The sequence below is a fragment of the Zonotrichia leucophrys genome, chromosome 2 (assembly GCF_028769735.1).
Source record: "Zonotrichia leucophrys gambelii isolate GWCS_2022_RI chromosome 2, RI_Zleu_2.0, whole genome shotgun sequence".
Taxonomy (NCBI): domain Eukaryota; kingdom Metazoa; phylum Chordata; class Aves; order Passeriformes; family Passerellidae; genus Zonotrichia; species Zonotrichia leucophrys.
In genome coordinates, this window is record NC_088171.1 from 48,921,561 (window position 1) to 48,944,038 (window position 22,478).

Sequence of the window (22,478 nt, forward strand, 5' to 3'; positions counted from 1 at the left end):
GAAATTACTTCCTTATTTTGGAAATGACTTGATTTACTTCTGGAATTATTGTGCCTCATGCTTTCACTTCACCACTCACAGCAAAGCTCAGGCTGGGGGAGGTATTAAATGTTCTTGAGAAGCTGGAACTTCTGATTTGAAGCCTTCTAGTGCTCACCTGGAAGAGTGGCTGCCCTTTTCTTTTCAGCCTACCTGTTTACAGTGTCTGTTTGTTTACTCCCATCTTCATTCATCCTGACTTGTGTGATCTGTTGCAGAAAGAAAATCTCTGCAGGAAGTTGTTGGGGGTTTGGAAACTGGCAACAGAGTCTGTGGCTGACTTGCTGGCAGAGCTGCTGACAGGAGAGTTTACTCGTTAGAAAGTAAAGGGAACGGTTCCCATGTACTGTAATACCTCATGAAGTTGTACCTTGTTGACATATGTATATTAGGTTGCCTCCCAGGTGGTATGAAAGTATTTGTCCACAATGTATTTTATTATTCAGTGATTCCTGAAGTTGATCTTCTAATGACTAGGTAATTACTGGAAAGTGTTGTCTTGTGTACCTAATCAAGAGACTGGTAATATAATGAAGTAAAACTTCTCTGTGGTGGAAGTATATTTAATAATTATTGGGTCTCACTAGATAAAATTATTTTATGTTATTGCTGTTTGTCATTAGTTTATGTTTACTTTTTTTAACTCCATGCATTTTCTTTTTTTTTAATGGATATGTTCACTTTCTAAAATAAAAATGTTAAAACATGAGTAATGCATCATGATATTTCATTACTTTGTCATTGGAAAAATTTACATTTACCATTCCTGGTAAAAAAAATGTAACTGGGCAATAGGACTCAAGTTTGCATAGATTTTGTGCAAAATGCATTATAGTACTGTTTGGGACTCCCTACGTGGCCTGTAGGGAGGCCATATTGGTGTAGTGGCACATAACTTCTTTGCTGCATTGGCTTCAGTGTGCTCTTCCTGAAGTTTTCTTCTGTAATTGCTGAATGAAAATAGAAGCCAGGACCAAAGTTTATCCCTTACATTGTTTCAGAATAGCAAAGGTCTGTTTCAGAGGATGCAGGTAAGAATAAACTGTTAGAAGAAAGAGAAGTTCAAACTGTGTAATTTAAGAATGTTGGAATGTTCCTAACCAAGGATCTGGAGTATCTGTTATGAGGAGAGACTGCAGGAGCTGGGCCTGTTGAGTCTAGGGAAGACCGAGATTTAATTTATCTCATTAATGCAGATAAATGTCCTCGGGCAGATGCCAAGAGGATGGTGCCGGACTCTTTTTGGTGGTGCCCAGCGACAGGACATGGAGCAATGACTGTAACCTAAAACACCACAAGTGTCACCTCAACAGGAGGAAGAACTTCTTTCTGTTGAGGGTGGCAGAGCACTGAACAGCTGCCCAGGGAGTTCATGGAATCTCCCTCTCTGGAGACATTCCAACCCCACCTGGATGTGTGCCTGTGTTACCTGCTTCAGGTTACCCTGCCTTGGCAGGAGGGTTGGACCAGATGATCTCCAGATGTCCAATCCAACCCTAAGGATTCTGTGATTAAATTCAGTGAGAAAAACACATCTGGGATAGGAGGGCAAAGGTTCCATTAAACCTATGAATTTCATCTAGATGCACAACCCATTATTTGAACATCATCTTCATTCTGCAATATGAAATTCCTCTGCATATCTAAGAAATTCAACCTATTCTCAGAGCCTGCTTCCTCTTGCAGTTCAGTTCTTGGAAAAAAGGGGATTAATACAGAAATTGCAAAGCAGAAAAACTATATGCACTGGTGACAGAAAATCCTTGGCGGGGGGGAGTGGTATTTTGTTACACCAGACGTGAATAGTGATTGAGTGATTGGCAGATGTCAGGTAAAGATTTTGCAAGCCTCTCCTAAATAAGCACCTTTCCTCCTGAGTGTATGGCTTGGATGCTCTGCATAGTGAGTTAATTGAGATGCCATGTTTTCATACATGGGTCATTTGCCAAGGATGCACCCTTTGGTGCATCCCCAAACAATTCTGGTTGCTGCCATGAGAAGCTGCATCTCCTGTAAATCTAAAATGCATGCTATAGTATAGAAAGGAGTTAAAACACTCAATCTGGAATAATTTTGCCCACTCCTCTCAAACCTACTGTAAAACCTGCGAAGTTGATACAAAAACTATTATTCAAACTATTTCTGCTCTCCTTGGGTAGCCTTAGCTACATCTCCAGAACTTTCCACTAGTCTTTCCTTAAAAAAGCTGTTTGATTTTGATTCATATACAGGTGAGGTGATTGTTCATGTCAAGGCCCGTGGTAATGGATTGAATTGCTTGGCATGACTGTGACAGCTTTGTGCTCTTCGTAATGTCTTGGGTTTTCTTTTTGTTGGGCTTCAAAATGAGATTTAAGAAGTTTTGTTTCAAGAAGCAGGTTTGAATCAAGGATTTAAAAGGAAAAATAAACCAAGCAAGCTGTTAATCAAAGTAATGCCATTACCTGCCTGTCATGTATCTGTGACAAGAATGTTTTGATTGATGGTTTATTGCAATATATACTTCAATATATACTTTGCAAGAAAGATTTCCTGCATTTTTTATGCAAAGGAAGTAGATCTCCCAAGCCCTATTTGTTAAATTCGAGACCATGAATGTGCATGCTCATTTACTATCTGCCAGGACATTACCATTTCTTATTTCTGACTCTTTGATTAAAAGGGAAGGGATTTCCCTTATTTCTGCAAGGGCCCTGAAATATTGCGAGGCTAACTTGTGCAGTAACAGATGATTTTAAGTGCTTTGCATGTACATTCCTGTTGCAGGTACTGTCAGACAACCCTCATGCTTCAAACAAAGGAATGCACATAACCTAGTTTGATTTCCAGAGGCAAGCAAAGTTAAAGTATTCATATTTCGACTAAATTAAGCTCCCTTTTCTTCCACAATCACTTAACCCAGTATATTTTCTTCAGCAGAAGTGTATTATGTTAGCAGACTGGTTAATAGGGAAACTCGGAGTTTAAGTGGAGATTTTATTTTAGGGATTTTCATTGGGGTTAGACACAGCAAAATTTTTTTTTATACTTTGATCAACAGAAGGAAAATAGATTATTTACTGACATGTTAGCAGTTTAGTAGGGTACTAAATCCCCTCTTTCTTTCCCTTATCAAGATTCCAGCTTTAGCTTCTACCAAGTAAAACTGAATGCTGTCTATCTATAAAAACAGTCTTTAATAACTGCTTGCTCAACATCTTTCAAAAACTTTATACAGGTCAGGCAGGTTAGCAAGCTGCAAAATGTTGCCATCTTCTGCAAAGTGTTTAGGAGGTAAAAGATGAGTCCTAAAAGCTTTGTAAAGCACATGTTCCACAGTCCATTTCCATGTTGTTGAACCAGACTCTGATTCTTCACTCTGAAATACAGGAAAACAAGGACAAACAAAATGAGGTTCTGTTTAACTAGAGGAGGGCCTGCCTTAAAAACTTTACTATGTAAGACTACAGCAATTGTAAAATTCTGCTGGTATTACAAAAGTTCATTCTATACAGTCATTTCTAAGCTCTGTAAAGTCACTTGCAGAATGGGTGAGCTTAACTAATCCATTAGGCAAATACTTAGACACAATCAGGTTGTACTTGTAATTTATATGCATCCTTATTCTTCTATAGAAATACAGCATAAAAAATACATTCTCAACTCAGAGGCCAAGGAGGCTTGTAATAATATTAAGTACACTGCAATGCTCAAAGCTAAAAGGTTCCCTCAAGATCTATAATACTTCAGAAAATTTAAGCCATATTCTTTCAGAATCTTGCCACACTGCTACTTGATTCAGTTCCCTGAAAGAGCTGGTATTAGAAGTCTACATCTGAAAGAGCAGAAGTTTCCTGGATGTTGTTAGTTATCTGCTCACAGAAGTAGTTACAGTATTCTAGTACCTGAGAGTTTGTTAGGTTGGTTTCCTCTATTATATACTGCTTTCTGATGGAGTAGAACATGGCTAGTTCTTTACTCAGGCTTTCAAAACACTCCTTTTCTTCATCCCAGTTTACCTGTTACAATTAAAAAAAAAAGTAATTTTATAGAATCTGGGTAGCAGTCAGAGACTTAATATGGAAAATTATATAGAGATTCTTAATATGGAAAGTTTACATTAATGTGTTAGCCATTTATCTCCTAGTAAAGTAAAGGTATAGAATGAAAAAAAGAGGCTAGGAATGCAGGCTTTTAAATCAAAATAGAGGCTTAGTCAGTCAGTAGTTATGAATACAAAGGCAAAGCATAACTAATCAGTAACCACAGAACAGCATCTGGAACATGTAACAATACATTTAAGCTGCACCAGAAACTGAAAAGGCAGGCTGGAGTTGCCTAAGTAAAAGAAGCAATTGTGCATTAATAAAATCCTTGAGGGAATGTACCTCTGTGGCCAAGCGCAGGATAAACATAGGCAGTCCTTCCAGTGGTGGGACATAGTTGTCTATCAGAAGTGGCAACCCAGTAAGATTTCCTTCCTGCAAGGCAATACTGCTGGGTCAGTTAAAAAAAAAGAAAAAAAGTTCTTTTTTGCAGTAAATGCACCAAAACTCTTATGTATTTTAAGAGTGATTCTTACCAAACTCCGTGAGCCTTACAAGTTTTTAAAGCCCTGTCAGCCAGGCAGACACTGCCTGAAGAGAGTTATTGGTGGTGTTTAATTTCACAAGGCATGAATTAAGCCACTCAGCTCAGGGAGTGGCTGAATTCAACCTTCTGCTCTAGCTCCAGGTTACACAGATGCCACTTCCCAGGCAAATATCCAAATGAAGTGCCTGGGCTTGATGAAGCTGTTCACTTTTGTATAAAGTAAGGGATGCCTTAAGCCACACAAAAAAAGACACATTGAGAGCACAGTGGTGCTGCAGCCCTGTCTGACTTGAGAGCTGGATAAGATGCCCACCTTGTTAGTTAAGAGATCTGCATTCTAGTTATAGAAGCAATGACTGAATTATGGGTTGCCCAGAGAGGCTGTGGAGTCTTCCTCAGTGGAGATATTCAAGAACCATCTGGACACAATCCTATGCCATGTGCTCCAGGATGACCCTGCCTGAGCAAGGACCCACTGTGGTCCCTGCAGACCCAACCCATTCTGTGACTTGGTAACTAATTAAATAGAAACCTTGTGTAGCACCCTCCTTAGGGCACCATAAGTCCTGAGCATTTTAAATTAAAGGGTTATGCCACCTAAAATCTTACTGGAACTAGTTCTTAGTGATGGTAAGCACTGCAAGCAAACTACTAGAGTTATCTGTCACCAAAATGTAAAATTATGGAATCATTTAGACCTTTAAGATCTAATCGAATCATAAACCTAACACTTCAAGTCCACCATTCATTTACTATCAGAAGTAATACGTGCAGTCACCTCATCAATTTCAAGAGAGAAATAATCTTTCAACATTTCAGTCTTCTTTTTCAAAAACTCCACAATGTACTCAGCAAGCCCTTCTTTTGGGCCATCTTCTTCTGTCCAGCCACTTTCAGGATCCTCTAAAGCAAGCATTGAAAGCTCATATAAAGGAGCTGGCTCCTGAAAATGAAGAAGGCAAAACTTTGTTTAATGATCAGCACACTCTATCGGAAAGCTGTAACTTCTTCCTTCACATACTAATTAATTGTAATACATTTCTGGCCTGCAGAACTAACAGTTCTGTTTATCATAAACAGGCTAAAAAGGTATGAATTTCTTTCTTCTTTTTCTGCCATCCACAATCCCACTGAGTACTGAGATATTTTACAGGATAAACACTGGCAATCAACACTGTATTTCTGCTGACTGTATATTCAAACTAATTATTTGTCCCAATGTAATGAGCAACAGCAAAACTTGTTGAATAACTACAACTGACACTAATAACAAGCAGGCAGGATGACAATTTAACAGTAGCGGCTACAAAATTCCTTAAGTTTTCTACATTCTGTTCTTATTGAGAAACAAAACAACATTCCTGTAATGGACAAAAAGCCAACCTGACTCTGCAACCAAAACTATGAATTTGTCTGAAAGGACAGACATATTGTAAATACATTTATAAAAATTCTATAGGATATAATGTAAAAGTATACTTACTGACAACCTTAAGACTCCAAAGTTTGCAAAGTCATAAATAAGTATCTGGTAGAAGAGTTCTTGGCTAAATTGAAGCAGAAAAAGTAATTATATGGACAGGATTGCATATCTCCAAGCTACCATAATTAAGAGGGGAAAGTAAGGATCATCCTAGAAACATCAGATATCCATATCTAGTCTTATTTATAATGGTCTTACTTTAACTGAAGAGTTTAGGGGTTCACCTGCATTATCTAGATATTTACAATTAAATCTATTTCTTGGTTTCTGACATCATCAACCACACTGGTGCAGAAAGGTAACATACTCAAGTATCCAATCCCTATCAATTTATTCCCTGATAATTTATATTTCAACTTCTTTACTCCTTTACAGCACTGTAAGAAATGCAAAGGAACTGGGAAATTAATGAACATGTCTATCTCAAGTCTATTCTCTGACTTGTTACAAAAATTTATGCAGCTGAGCCTGTAAGGCTGGCACAGGCAAAATTACAAATTTCAGGTTACAATCATGTCCTGCAGATACTCTTAACCCAACTGGATACAATGTTTTCCAGCAATTTTCTGAAGCCTCTGCTTTATACAATGTGCTGTAGATGATCCTGCAGCGAATCATGAGGATGATCATAGGTTATCTAGATCATCATGAAACAAGAAAAAGCCTTTCCCTTCCCACTGTCTGTGAGCACACAATACAGTAGTTGGCATTTTAATGACACTGATTCCCTGCAGCTTTTTCCAAGTGTGCCAGACTTGTTCAAACTCTTCTCAATGGACTGCTTAATCTTTACTCTCGTGATTTTTCATACAGGCAAACAAGAGAACAATGTTCTTTTCCCTGTCATTGCCTTCCTTCTTCTAATTAGCTTCACAATTGTTGCTTATTTCAGCTGCCAACAGGTGTAACAACTCTTTTACCTGAGCTTTGTTGTGTTGAGAAGGTACAGTTTTGTCTGGTACTGGGCCAGAGCCCACTGGGGACTGACACAACCAACAAATGAGTGCTCACGTAGCATCTCCTGGAGTTCTGAAACAACAGAGAGGTGGGGAAGAAACAAAAGAATGTAATGTCAGAGTTGCAACCCTGCCCTCAGTTATTTAGTTGAGTGGTTTGTGTCTTTTTAGCATGAAAGTCTCAGATTACTGTTCAGTCACTCTTACACCCCTGCTGCTTCTTATATCCTTGCATGACCAATTATTCACAAGTTTTGAAATATTAATAATTTTTATGCAAACTCATACTTTTACAGTTATGTTAAGGGAGAAGAGTTATTTAACATTTAAACTACAAATGCAAATTAGAAAAAAAAATTAAAGTTCCTTTGTTTGAATAGCCTTCCAAAATTAAATTTCCAGCCACAGGAGATTGGTGAAAAAACCGCAGGTGTAAACCAGCTTTGCAACACAATCTAGGTATAATCAAACTAAATTCTAGAGGTGTGGCAGAATAGGTCCATAATTTTTTTCATAATTTCTTTTTATTTCTCTTACAAAATAACTTTTTAAAAAATAAATGTATGACTGAGAAGACTGGGAAAAGTATAAGAAGTCAGATTTCATAAAAGAGTTCATTTTAGACATTCCACAAAAAAAAATCACTAGTTGCCATCCTTGGGAGAAGCTTTATTACAGATGTTTGGCACTGCAGTCACAGCATGTACAAAGCACTATGCTAATTTCACTAATTCCACTGCTGTGTTTTCTAAAGGAGTGTAACAGACTGAGAAAAGATTTCTCTCTTTCCAAAGTCTCTTTTAGGTACTTCCTACAGATGTGAAGATGAGACAGAACCTCAGGCAGTTTCACAAGTTTTATCATGAATTTTGAGACATTTTTGGGTATTTTAAGGTTCTGGGACAACTCTTTGATGTCAATATTTAAACAGTGACAGTCAGGTATGGAATTATTGGGTCAGAATTAGCAGTCTTCTGCAAAATGTTTACTGAAGCACAAATAAAGTAAAAGTTCATGCTTTCTAAACTTGAAGATTCTTATCAATTTACAAAAAAGTTACTTATTACAGATGTCTGTGTGGAGCATCCCCAATTCTTACAACCAGAAAAATCAAAATAAATCCAACAAAAGCCCTGGAATGTAAGATTCCTAGCATTTAGAGATATGAATAATAAGGGTATGAGTCAGTGTAACTTGTCTTCAGAGGCAACTGAGTTAAGAGGGAAACACCCTAGAAAGATTCACAAACCTTTTACCTTTGTCTAAAACAACTCTTAACAAAAAAAGAGAGTATTTCATAAGTCTCACCATTTAAGTGGGACAGACACAAATAAAAATGAGAAGCAAAAGTTTTTGTTAAAATCTTGCTTAGCAGCACAGTAAGCTCACTAGGTCTCCTTTTAAATACCTTTTCCCACTTTGATCAGTCATATTTAGCAGTGGAATAACAGTAATTTTGAGAAACAAGTCATGCTTACTTGCATGTGCCTGGTTACTAATTTCCTCCTGGAGAGTCAACACACTGGTCAAGTTGATAATTCTTCTTCTAGGGGTGCAGGCAGCAGTCATGTCCTGTCTGGTGTCATCTTTCTCCAATTCTACATCCATGTCTTCCCGTGGTCTCTTCCTACAATACCAAAACAAAAGGAGTTATGTTAAATTCTCCTATCACTTAAGCCAAACACAGCAACAGATGAGATGCACAATTCACATGCTGTATGTTAACACAGGAAATGCAGACAGTTTCCCAGAAAGACAGTTTTATTTTGCTTCTGAGGAATAATTTGTTAGGAAAGGGTAGTTCAGAATTTTAAGAGAATTTGTGACACTAATACCAATCACGTTAGGCAGCTGTCGCTTAAGCACCAAGCAAATTTGTCTCTAAAGGACACATCAAAAATGTTCCTATTTCTAACAATTTTTTCCATACCCATTTTTCTGTAATACTGGAGAGAGGGAATCAGATTCCTTTAGAAGATGCTGGCCTCTTGTAACACCTTCTGCAGGAGCTATAAAAAATTTATAGCACTTTAGCTTTTACTAGAGAAATGCACGTCAAATTCAGTGATATAGTTTCTATGCCTCACAAAAGGAAGGGTTCCAGAAAGAGACAGACCAGCATGATCTCCCTAAACTAATGCCATTATTTACACTGCTTCCTGCCGTTCAGAATGCATAGAAACACTATTCCAGTCACAAAATTTATCACAAGTTACATGATTTACAGTTCACAGATTAGGTATAATTTCTCAATAAAACATCATGAAGTTATTCTTGATAATTTTTCCCTCCTGGAAAAGCAGAACCCCAAAGAGATCAGAGAAATCTATAGTCTCAGGGCTATGCCATGAAATAAATAGGTAGCCCTGCCCCAGTTCAGGAAAGGTGGGACCTACCGAGAAGGCACAGTCTCAGGGGACAAGTGTCCACTCTCTGGCTGCACTGCATCCTCCTGAACATCAACCATTTCAACCAGGTCACTGACTTCTTCCATTTCAGCATCCTGGGGCCTCTCTGCACCCTTTGGAGGTCCTGCATCAACCTCTGCTGCCACTTCAGTGGTGCCTGCACTCAGGGGGTTGTTCACTGGCTGAAGAAAAGCATCCAGTTTCTGCTCTCGGGAATCAGTGCGGACCATCTGATGCGCATAAACTTTATCACTGCTTCCCTTGGTGACCACTGAAGAGTTTACTGCTGATTTTACAACCTCATTGGAAGAGCAGTCAGCCCCTGGAAGCAATGTCTTCATTCAGACATGAGGAAGCAAAGAGAAGAGATTGAACAACAAGAAAAGAAGAATTAGAAAGATTAGTCACACCTCTCACAGTATCTTAATGCCCAGAGGCAAATTTGAAACCCCCAGCAACACAGTGTCAACTGCTTAAAAGGCCACCAGCTTTGCACTTGCTATCCACATGGAGTGAATGTCATCATCTTGGCAGTTCAAATAAATAGTTACCATTCCTTTGTCTCAAAAGAAAAAATCTTTAAGGTAAAAACAATCATAAGAAAATTAGTTTGTATAAAAATTATAGCAATTCTTCTGCTATGCTTTACATAGAGAGTAGAGAATCTCCCTGACGTGTTTTTCTGGTAAGATTAAATTCAAAATGTTATCAAATACATAGAACAGTTTCCTCAATCACATCTTCTTCACATAAACCAGGACAGAAAAAAAAAATATTTATCACATGTGAAGGCTAATATAAAATTAAGACAACTAATCAGGTACTTGACAGAAATGTACTTAAAATGTTCTCATATTTTTTTCCTCTCTTTTGCCATATTGTGAACACTGGTATATTAAAGTAACTTGAAACAGAGCAAAGATCTAATGGTACCACTACAACACTGATAAGTGCCATATCTGCAAAGATTTTACTATTGAACAGAGCAAATTATCCCTGATCATTACAATAATGCAGAACTGCCATCACTCCATAGATGTCCTCACCTGAGTGAAGTACATCCTTGAGGAATTAGAGCCCAATAACTTGCTCTCTACATGTTGTTGCACACGCTCCAGAATACTGTCTTCATGAAGAAAATGGACCTCGTGTTTTGTAGGATGCACATTCACATCTACATTCTGAGGGGCTATTTCCAGGCTGCAAAATGTTTTAAAGAAGTTAATCTAAAATATCCCATGGATGGCAGAGAAATCAAAAATTGGTTTACATTTGTCAGGCTTGGGAATGTTATTCCACACAAAGAAGTCAAAATGATCATGAAACCTGCTGAAGTTATATTACAGTCAGACTTGTTTAGATAATTAAAACATAATCCAAAATCACTCACCAAAATGAGCTTACATAGGTAAGCTTAAATCAACCTCTGCATTGTACAACTACAAAAACCCACTTTTAGAAATATCTTTTACTTGCAGTGTCTCATTAATTAATAGGAAAAGACTTCAGCTGAAATTACAGATACTCACTACTGCTAAAAATAAGGCCTGTCTTCTTAGGATTTCCTTAATGTTATTTAATTATCTCCTGCCTGGAGATTAATTACCTCAGTGCAATGCTTAACGCTATCATGAGGAACAGAAATGTCCTTCTAAACCTACTCACCCTAGTTCTATCCTACAGGACAGTATTAAAAGGCTACTTCTACCTATTACTTTACCTTAGGTATAGGAATGGGTGCGTGCTTTTTGGCAAATAAGCAGCGTACACAGTTTCTATGGCTTTGCGCATAGCGGCTGACTCTACCAACCGATCTGAAACACAGAACACAGCGCTGTTTCCAAAGAGCCACCACACCCTGCACAGTGCCCAGCTCCTCCTTCTGATAAGCATCTCCACTCTTTGTGCCTTCAAAGGGAGTCTGTTATACCCATTTTCCCCCAGGGCCTATTTATTCTTCATATAAACCCAGGAATAGACAGTATTTTTCTCAGCATGTTTTACACTTAGAGGTATTTTTTCCCACAAATACTGAAATAACCAGGCTACCTTCCATTATTTCATACAGTCAACCCATGTCAGTGTTGCTATAGAAGAGAGACCAATCTGTGTAAGCTGGCAGGACACAGCCATAACCTCGATACACCAAAGCTTCATTAGGTCCAGTCTTAGCTGTTTTCCACTGAATACAGCACCAAGTGTGATGCACATTACAAACTGAAAAACACTTTAAGATTTACAAATAACTGTAATATTTATTATTTAAAATGTTTTTAAGAATGCTTATGCACTTTGTAGGTCTTCAGAAAGTTTTGTTCTTCTGATTATGTAAGCAACATATGACTGTACAAAATGCTGCCTTTTTTTTAAACTTACGGTTTATGAAGAGCAAAAATATACATTTCTTCACAGAGTAGTTTGCATTCGTGATGTAACCTTTCATTTTAAAGGCCAGATCTGCATCTTCACAGCCCACTTCTATGAGTTCCCTATTAAGTTTGACAGAAACACGAACAAAAAATTAATTCTTCTGTTGATATAAATTTTGAACAGTACTCACAAGCATTGATATTCTGTTTTGCCAGTTGGCAGGGTCAGCACAAAAGACACAGGCACCAACTTTAAGGGAAGAGTGTAATTAACTACAGTTCAAAACGGCAAAGAATTACAGAAAAATAATATAAGTAATGCACCTAATCATTACTATAGAAGATTAAGAAGATATATCGCCAGTTACTCTAACACTTTACCATCATCCAGATACACACATCAGCTGAGGAGCCCTGGTCACAGCAAAGGACTGGAGAACCACTCCTGGTAACTGGGAAATCCTACACAGTGTGTCATCACAGGGTGTCTTCACCACACACAGGTGAAGACTCCACCTTTGCTGGGAAAGGGTCCAGCTTTTATATTGTTGAATAAAATGCTCACATAATTCTAATGCAGAAACATCTGGTTTCATTCTCCTCTTGGGTTCCACCCAAAGCCTGGCCAGGGCTCAAGGAGGAACCAAGGGAGTTGGCTTTGTCCATATACCTCCAAACAATGTCAGATGTCTGATTTTATGGCCTTGTCCATCCTCTAAATATGGAGAGAAAAATATGTTCTTATCACACTACATATTTTGCTAATGATCACGTATATTTTGGTAATGAGCAGATACAAATATCATATAACATATGGTTGGAAGGTTCATCTAAAGGTCAACTTTGGCTTAGGGCCTATTACTCAAGTCTCACTCCTTCATATACTGATACATCTTCTATCACAGTTAATGAAAACATTAGAATTATTTGAGGGACATGGTAATTATTTAACCTAAACTGCATAATTTCCTCTTCTTAAGTATAAACTGGTAATGTTGTGTGGTTGGAATCTGCAAAATTACCTCCATTATCTTTTTAATACTGTCACATATCACAATGTCCAAAGCATTATAATCTATTGATAATTCCAGTATACATTTCATTGTTTAAGTCATTGACTGCGATTGACAAGAACCCTTCAAAATTGTCTGCAGCCAAGGAAGAACAAACACTTTTTTTTTGGGCTACTTTGTCCACTATTATCAGTCTAATATGTCTTGGTGGTCTGTTAAGAAGTCATTAAAATGTAAAAACTCTCTTGCTCATGCACATAGATCCTAATGTTAACTATTTTCACAACAGTTTTAATAATTTTAATAATACATTAGTCAAGGAAAATCCACTTCAGCACTTTGTGAGCACAGCTCTCTAGAAAGGCATTATGCCAACTTCTAGAGTTAACACCGAACAGACTTAAGGGCTACTTATTTCCAATTTAACCTCAATATATATATCAAGTGCCATTTTTATTTGTGTTCAGTTCTTAACACCATCTTGAACTGGGTAGATTGCTGTTTGAAAAGAAATTATCAAAACATTTACTTTGAAATCATTATCAAATGAGCTACTATCCATAGTAGAAAAAAACTAATGCACAGCAAAGAAATACATGTAACACTGCAAACCTCATTACTTCGCAGCCTCTCTATTTTGCTGTGCTTCCTAAACAGCTTTCATGAATTAGAAGTTACATCCATTAAATGTGAAGCTTGACTTCAGTCAGTGACAGAACAGAATCAAAGTGACACCCAGCTGTTCATGGGACAAATATATACAATGGATTCTTCACAGCTGAAAGTCTCATAAAGAGAATTTTTCCTAAAATGGCAGATACATCTTCAAAAGATGATCCTTTGGGTTTGTTTTTTTGTTTTTTTCTATCTGATTTACACAGCTTCAACTAATATAGCTTTTGTCAAAATAAGAAACCATAATATTTCAGAAAAAGACAATATGAGTAGCTTTTATCAGGTAGCATATAGTAAGAACAGGTAAGATTTTCATGGTACAGGAAGAGGCCAGGAACTTGTAGAGAACACAGGTTCAGCTTGCTGTTTTTACATGAGCACAGAAAGTTACAAGCAGATGGTTCCTTTTCAGTGCATTAAAGGAAGAGCTTTATAACTTTCCTCTTCCCTTTGGTGCACAAAAAAAAGGTACACATTCTGAAAAGAAGGAAGAGCTCTCTAATTGCAGCACTCCCTCTTCTCTGAAATTAACCATGAAGGAAGCAATAAAGGTTATCATAAGCCCATGGTCTTTAAAGAGAAAAGGGAGGGTGATTCACTGGAAAGCCTCATATCAAAAGGAAATTTGACATCAGTGTACCTGCTAACAGCATTTCCAAAGATGGCCCTGATGTTGTCCACTGTTGAGGCATTGGATAAGGTTCTAACATCTGACACGGTGTCACCTTGCTAAAGAGAGCAGGAATGAGTATCAATCAATTCACCTTCCTGGAGGAAGTTTTAGAAATACTTTAAATTAAGTAATAACATTTCTAAAAATAAACTACAGGGAATAGCAGAACATCATTATGTTGTTTTGTATTATTTACTTATTCATGTTCAGAAAAGCAATGGATGGTAAATGGCACATGTTTACAAGATCAGCTAGAGCACATCAGACCCACTGAGGCTAGTAACTCCCCCCTGGAAAGTGAGGAACACTTTATTTACTGAACTCAGTTCAGTAAACAATTATCAAGAATGGCACAGAACAAAGATAATCTCCCCCAGCCTCTTCCATACAGCACTTAGTAACCAGGCTCTCCAGAGAAGCTGAAACAACCCATAAAGCTAAACCAAATACACCACTGACCACAGAATCCTCCAAACTCCTGACAAATATATTTTTGTCTTGTTTACTTCTAACTGATGTGCTTTCTATCCAAACTGCACCAACACCCTTCAACATTTCATTATAAGGGAAGGCTCTCTGTCTGATCCTGTTGCAAAAGACATAGTGCAAATTTTCTGGCATTTTCAGATATACACATTATGTATATATTATACACAGGCACATACAGACACACAGCAAAGTTACAAAAACTTTACCTACACACCTTTTTAACTGAAAAGCTGATGCCTGAGTTATGGATGGCATACCTGAAAAACAGATAAAGGTAAGTCTGCAGGTATGTGGAACAAAAGGTAATTGTTTCCCTTGACTGGTGAAAAGCAGCTAGTAATGGGAGCAAGCAATTTCACTTCCTGTTAGACAGTAATGCAATTTGAGCCAAGCTGAGCTTTTGCAGACTGAACAGCTTAAAAAAAAATAAAAAAGTGTGTCCTATTTAGAACTCAACTGTAACTATAGGAAATTGAAGGATCAGCTTCTACAGACCTGTGTTTCATTTTCTGTACAGGTTCAACTAAAAATCCCATCAAAACATCCTCAGTATAATAGAATCAAGTTTCAACTACTATGGAAAAGCATCTGAAAAATGGCTGGCCCACCCTTCTAACTTCTCCTACCCAGACAGTTTAGCTATCTGTGATCCCACAGCTGAGATCTGATACACTACAGCTGTGTAATCTTGGCTCAAATTTCTAGGGAAATTACTGCACTGTGAGAAAAAACACACCAAAGAACCTTGCAAGATGAGAAATGTGAAAATGTGAACTCAAAAATTCAAGAGGAAAAAAACCCCTCAAAATTAAGTAATAGAAAAATCCTAATGGAAAAGAACAACCAATGAGCTGGCGGGCTGTAACCCAGCAAGACTTCACATCATCCTGTTTGGCAGAGCAGCAGGATCTGACCCTCCACCTCCTGGCTGAAGTCTGCCTGAGCCAGTAGAGACTTCTGAATAGTTCATTTAGGGAATGGGCTAAACCTTGGTATACAGTCTTGCTTCTCTCTGCTACCTTTTGTGTCTTCTGAAAGCATAAAGCAGTTCTTTTGCTGAAATTGTGCAGATCCTGCTTGCAAGACCTCTGCACTCTATGGAAGACTGCAGTAGTAGCAAAAGAGCAACCAAGGGGTCTAGGAAGGGAACATCCAATAGCTAAAATGATATTACTCCTGTTTGGGGATGTGAAGTTGCCATTCAGCTTTTCTGTATTCAGCCAAATCTCAATGCTCCTGAGCACTTTTACATTAATTCTATTCAGCCCAGGTACATTTAAAGTTCACTCATTCAAGTCCATCACCATTTATTTGCTGGAATTCTTACAAATAATTAATAGACAGAATACACTACTTCCTATCTGGATTTTTCACATCAAATTGGACTGACTGTTATCTGACACTGCATACTAACAAATAGTTAAAAAAAACCATAAAATCACCACCACCAACAACCACACAGTTGCCAGTCCCTCTGAAGAACCCCAGTACTCCCCATGGCAGCATATAAAACTGAGAGTCTCCTATTTTAGTTTACCTGCTAACAACTTCTAGTATTTTTGCATATTCCTCATTTGGATTTTTTAAAGCCTTCCTTCTTGTATTTACATTGTAAAAAAGATCTTCAACCTACAGAGAAAAAGTTCACAATTAAAAACAATTTTTAAAATTCTCTCTTACTACAGAATTAATTGAAAATCATCCTGTTAATTTTTATTTTATATATAAATTTTCTGAGAATATTTTGGTTTATGAAAAATCAACTTTCAGTGTATTCCTTAACTCCCTAGGTTCACCTAACAAACTGCAACTTCAGAGAGGATATACTGTTATGTACCTCACAACATAATTGGTGCAAGGGGAACAGAAAAGGAAGAAGAGAGAACAGGCACAAAAACCTACTGTGATCTGAGTTCCTTGGTTTCCAGCACAGGGCTTTGGAGGGGCTTTGATTTTTCCATCACTGTAAGTAGCTCTAGGATGAAAATAAAAAGTTGTCAGTCATCCAGATTTACAGGAGGGCAGACATGGACAGATGAAAACAAAAGAAATCCCATCATTGCCACACTCCTCCTAGCAAAGAATTTGGGACACTGAGAATTAGCTTCCTCCACCTCTCTGCTAGAGTAAAACTGTCTTCATTGATTGTAAGAGCCAGAGGGAAAGAAGGGGAAAGGGAAAAATAGCAGAGGAAAGGAGGCAGGTCATGGCATATGCATTTTGAAATTCTGTTACTGAGACTTTCCCTCCAAAGGCAGGATTACTGCATTTTTTTCTTTCTTTAATAGCTAGACACAGCCTAATAACAATTATTCCACAAGATTTTACACTTCAATTATGCTAACAAGAAATTCTTCACTTTAGTCAAAGATGTGTTTTCTTTGACACTAACAGGATTTTGAGCATAAGGGATTTGTGACCCACGGAGGTCTTTCAGCTAACAAAGTTACAGAGATCCATAAATTCAAAGAATAGACTTTTTCTTTCCCTCTAATATACCCTGAATGTTTAATGCAACAAAGGCCGCAGTCACACAATCTTTTGAAAAACCAAGATCCAGAACATCTCTTTTTTCCACTCCATTTTCTTAAAGGTAGTTAGGAAATTAATGGAAAAGCTTATAATTTAGATTAAGTTTTCAAAAGAATATCCAAAACTCTTTTTGGATAGGATAAATCACATATCATGTCATAAAGGTATGATAACAAACTAAGTGCAAGCTCCTGTGCTGAGACTTGTGAAATTTTCTAGACATGATGCCCATAATATACATGCAATTTATTATTCTGAAATGTAGAAAAACAAATGTTTAACCTACATTAGCTACTGAAATAGAAGTTCTTTCAAGATTTCCTACCTCCCCATGCCACCTCTACCAATTTCAAAATACATTATTAAGCTAAAGCCTACCTTTACAATTTGAAAAAAATACATTTTCTCACATTCCAAGTCTTTTTGATACTTGTCCTTACCAAACCCTCCTACATAACAGGAGCTCTGAAATTGATACATCTGTTTGTTATTGCATGCAGCAGAAGTCACCAGGGTAATAGGCAGCATACCTGAATGCACACTTTGCATCAGCTGTTTTAGTTGTTACTGTAACATGGGCAACATGACTGATGCTAGCCAAAGCCTAGGAAAAGAGAAAACATCTTTGTAAACCTTGTTCTGCACAATGCTGAGGCATGTCCACACTTGAAACACCATCACTAAATTTCAATATACCACTAGGGAGTGATAAATAAAAATCCTTACAACAAAATTGCATATCAGTAAAGCTTAAACAGATTTTAGTATCTATAATACTAAACTTCCAGTCAGTTTATCCAGGAGAGTGTTCTGACTTCCCTAGTATTTTGTTATCTCTGATGATGCAAGTGGTTAACCATACTAAAAGAAATTTGCAAAACTATTACGGTTGTGCCTTTTTCTTTTTCATGTTAACTAGAAAGCAGCTGGAAGATTTTAGCTGCTACTCTCTCACTCCTGCCCAAGTTCTTCTCTTGACTGTAAGTAATATTACAATGTTAGGTGACAATGGCTTTCCTGGAAAACTCAATGGATATGTCTACACAGATGAAACCAACCTCAGGATCAGATTCCACTGGCTGTGGAGATGATTATGTTGAAAGTGTGTGAGGAGAGGACCCAAGCAGTCTGCTCTCTGGAGCATGTAAGCATCTATGTATCTGAGCACAGGACAGACACTCATATATCTTGTTCATCCAGAGGGAAAAGCTGAACTCATCCCTGACTCTTCCAGAGTTTCGATACAGTCTATGAGAGTATGAAGAACCAGTATATCTGAAGGGTCAGAGACACAAACCTTGTCTAACAGCAAGCACAAAGGAAGACCACTGTACATTTTGCACATTTAGTTTTAAATGTGGTATTTAGACAAATGTCTGACATCGAAGATTCACCTCCCACTCAAATCCTCCATTGTCTTTTACCTGTAGGTTCTTGAATCATCATTTAAGAAGAGAGGCTTTGTTTCAATTAAAAAAATCTTATTCCAGAATGCAAAAAGAATATATACCTCCCTATAGGCATTCACCTAATCTTGAAATGTATTTTGAACTATATTCACTTGGCAGACTCTCTCAGCAAACAGAAGCTTCTGTAAAGAGTACTGGGAATGGGATACTATGCAGAACCCACTACAGCAGAATAACAGCAATGAACAGTTTCAAAACCTTGATGAAGAGCTTACCTCGCCCCTAAAACCGTATGTAGAAATACTAGCCAAGTCTTCAAATTTTTGCAGTTTACTTGTAGTAAATCTCTCACATACGATGTCGAGATCTTCTTTCTATGTGAAAGGGACAATCAACAGTCACTTTCTGAATTTTTGCAACATCAGAAACACTTAGAAATTGAAATTATTTTTAAAAGGTAGTATCAAACAGCAGCATACACCTGTCAACTTTATTTACTTACTCTGATACCACAGCCGTTATCTTGAACCTGGATGAACTTCAGACCACCTTCTTTAACTACTACCTGGATACTCGTAGATTTAGCATCCAAACTGCAGAAACAAAGAAAGCAATTTCAGTCCCAGAGTTCTGTTTAATATCTTTATCCATGACCTGGATGAGGGGATTGAGTGTAGCTTTATTCAGTTTGTGGATGACACCAAGTTGGGCAGTAGCACTGATCTGCTGGAGGGTAGGAAGGCTCTGCAGAGGGATCTGGACCAGCCAGATCGATGGGCTGAGGCCAATGGTTTGAGGGTCAACAAAATAAAGTGCCAGGTCCTGCCCCTGGGTGACAACAACCCCATGCAGTGCTCCAGGCTGAGGGAAGAGTGGCTGGAAAGCTGCCATGTGGAAAAGGACCTGGGGGTGCTGCTCTACCAGCTGGCTGAACATGAGCCAGTGGTCAAAAAGGCCAATGGCATCCTGGCCTGTGTCAGCAGTAGTGTGGCCAGCAGCACCAGGGCAGAGCCTGTCCCCTGCACTCAGCACTGGTGAGGGCACACCTCAAACCCGGTGCTCAGTTTTGGGCCTCTCCCTACAAGAGAGACATTGAGGGGTTGGAGAATGTCCAGAGAAGGGTGACAGAGCTGGGGAAGGGTCTGGAGCACAAGGCTGATAAAAAGCTGAGGGAGCTGGGGGCATTTAGCCTGGAGAAAAGGAGGCTCAGGGGGGATCTTATTGAGAAGGAATTACTCATTTCTCTCACCTCCCTGAGAGGAGGTTGTACCAAGGTGGGGGTTGGCCTCTGCTCCCAAGGAACAAGTGATGGGTAAAGAGGAAATAGCCTCGACTTGTGCCAGGAGAGGTTCTGATTGGATATTAGGGTGGTCACAGAAAGGGTGGTCAAGCATAGAAAAGGCTGCCCAAGGAAGTGTTTGAGTCGCTGATCCTGGAGGTATTTAAAATACCTGGAGATGTGGTGCTTAGGGACATGGCTTAGCAGTAGATTTGGAGTGGTGGGTTAATGGTTGGACTTGGCGATCTTGGAGGTCTTTTCCAACCTAAATGAATCTATGAATCCTTAATCTAGCACCGAAAGCAGACAACTCACAAGTTTCTCAAACAACAACAAAACAAGCCGGAACACAAAAGCACACAGAAACGCGGCTTTCCAAGCGGAGCTGCCTCCCGTAGGAGCACACGCAGGCACTGCCCCTCCTCGGCACCAGGGCTCCCGCTCGGCCCTGGCTGCACACCGGGACGCGGGGCCGGGACGCGGGGCCAGCCCCGGCAGAGCCCCCCCGCCCCACGCAGCGCGGCCGGGCTGCGGGAGGGGCGGTCCCCGCGTTACCAGTTCTCGATCATCTCCTTGATGGCGTTGGCCGGCCTCTGGATGACCTCGCCGGCGGCGATGCGGTTCACCACGGCCTCATCCAGCCGCCGGATGACGCCGGCCATGGGCGCCGCCGGGCCGGAGCCGCGCTCACGCCGCCGCCGAGGCCGGGCGGGAAGCGGGGCGGGAGGCGGGGCTCGCCGCCGCGGAGGGGCGCGCCCCCTGGCGGAGGGAGGCCGCGCTGAGGGAGGGGAGGCCGGGCCGGGCCGGAGCCGCCGGGGCCGCGGCCCGCAAGGGGCCCAGGGTGTGTCCGACCCGGGTGTTCCGGGGCACAGCGGGCTGTGTTTGAGCCAGCAGGGCCCCTGAGGCCTAGAAACCAGAGGGGGTTACACACCAGCAATGTACCCCGGTGATACCCTGGGGTACATTGCCAGCAGGTCGAAGGAGGTGACCCTGCCCCTCTACTCAGCCCTGGTGAGGCCACGTCGAGAGTGCTGTGTCCAATTCTGGGCTCCTCAGTACAAGGACACATGGAGCTCCTGGAGCAGGTCAAGCAGAGGGCAGCAAGGTTGTCTGAGCATCTCTCTTACGAGGACAGGCTGAAGAAGCTGAGCCTGTTCAGCCTTGAGATAAAATGGCTGAGATTGGACTGTATTAATGTGTATCAATACCCAAAGGATGGGTGCCAAGGAGATGGAGCCAGGTCCTTCTTGGTGGAGCCAAGCAATGGGATGAGAAAGGCAATGGGCAGAAACTAATGCAAAGGAAGTGATGCACAAGTGAATATGTGGAAGAACTTCTTTATTGTGTGGGTGACCGAGCACTGGAACAGATTGCCCACAGAGGTGTGAAAAACGCTAATCACTTGTTTTTAAAATTTTAAAAGTTTAATAGTAATAAAATGGTTATAAAAATATTAACACAATTAGAGTAATAATAATTTGGACAATTTGAATTAGGACAATATGAGACAATAGAGACAAAGAATTACAGACATCTGGGTACCTTTTTCTGGGCAGCACAAACCTGAAAAAGGACACTCGTTAACAAAGGATTAATTCTTAAAAGCAATAGCTTGTTGCATATTCATACACTTCATACATGATGCATGAATTTTATTCAAATACAGGATTCTGTCTGGTCATCGTCAACTTCTTCCTCTGAATCCTAACAGCGCCTTCAAGGCAGGAAGAAGTTCGTTTCTTCTGATAAGAGAGCAATAAATTATTTTTCTCTGAAAGATTTAGGTGTCCTGTGGCTGCTATCTCGCCACAAGTGCTTTCTTTAAAAAAGTATCCTACATAGCATAGTTTCTATTTTAACATTTTTTATAACTTAAAACTACATTTAACACACTACTTAAGAGAATTAATACAGCATTACTTTCTAACACAACACATATAATATTCATTTTAATATTTGTGAAAAGCTAATCATAAAATATGCATTTTTCACAAAGGATATTGTGGAAGTCTCCCTCACTAGGGATATCCAGGAACCACCTGGATGCAATCCTGTGCCCTGTGCTCCAGGGTGTCCATGCCTGAGCAGGGAGGCTGGATCCAATGACCCAGTGGGGTCCCTTCCAACCTGACCTACTCTGTGATTCTGTGAACTGCTGTGAGCACTGTGGCATCCCTCAAGGCTGAGCTCCGTGCCCATGACAGCAGGACTGCACTGCTGTGTGACTGCCACTACATGTCTCCAATCACAGCATGCTTTCCAGGGCATTTCTGTATCCATTGTGATATATGTCTCTGCAATCGCAGTACATGTTGTTACTCAGTAATTACTCAAAAATATAAAGCAGATCCTTACTTGTGCAACAGCTAAAACTTGGCAGCAACTTCCAGGCTTTGGGGTCTCTTGAGGTTTGGAGACATTTGTTGAGCAGAGCTCTTGCTTCCTCTGCCAGTGCAAATAAAAAGGGGGGTTAAGTATGGAAATGGACTGCCAGGGAGGTGGTGGAGTCAACATTCCTGGTGGTATTAAAGAATCTACTGGTTGTGGTACTTGGTGCCATGGTCTAGTTGACAAGGTGGTG

General features: G+C 39.6%; 1 protein-coding gene across 1 annotated transcript; it reads right to left on the reverse strand.

The window, feature by feature from the left end:
- Nucleotides 1-2,995: 2,995 nt before the first annotated feature.
- Nucleotides 2,996-20,613, reverse strand: MLH1 (mutL homolog 1). Its single transcript, XM_064704915.1, has 19 exons — nt 20,453-20,613; nt 19,121-19,211; nt 18,894-18,992; nt 17,740-17,813; nt 16,580-16,652; nt 16,215-16,306; nt 14,892-14,934; nt 14,156-14,244; nt 11,835-11,947; nt 11,179-11,272; nt 10,505-10,658; nt 9,447-9,793; nt 8,529-8,677; nt 7,015-7,123; nt 6,095-6,158; nt 5,390-5,554; nt 4,407-4,499; nt 3,924-4,037; nt 2,996-3,397 (listed from the first exon to the last, which is right to left on the reverse strand). Exons 1-19 carry the CDS (start codon nt 20,557-20,559, stop codon nt 3,230-3,232), a joined length of 2,238 nt encoding a protein of 745 aa, XP_064560985.1. The 5' UTR covers nt 20,560-20,613; the 3' UTR covers nt 2,996-3,229.
- Between the last annotated feature and the right edge of the window lie 1,865 nt (nt 20,614-22,478).

Excerpts from the sequence above, each read along its gene's own strand:
- MLH1 (XM_064704915.1), bottom strand. The coding sequence starts at position 20,559 with ATGGCCGGCGTCATCCGGCGGCTGGATGAGGCCGTGGTGAACCGCATC. Across the intron at positions 17,814-18,893 it reads CATACGGTTTTAGGGGCGAG|GCTTTGGCTAGCATCAGTCA; the intron begins GTAAGCTCTTCA and ends CTCTTTTCCTAG. Across the intron at positions 16,653-17,739 it reads GATGCAAAGTGTGCATTCAG|AGCTACTTACAGTGATGGAA; the intron begins GTATGCTGCCTA and ends TTTTCATCCTAG.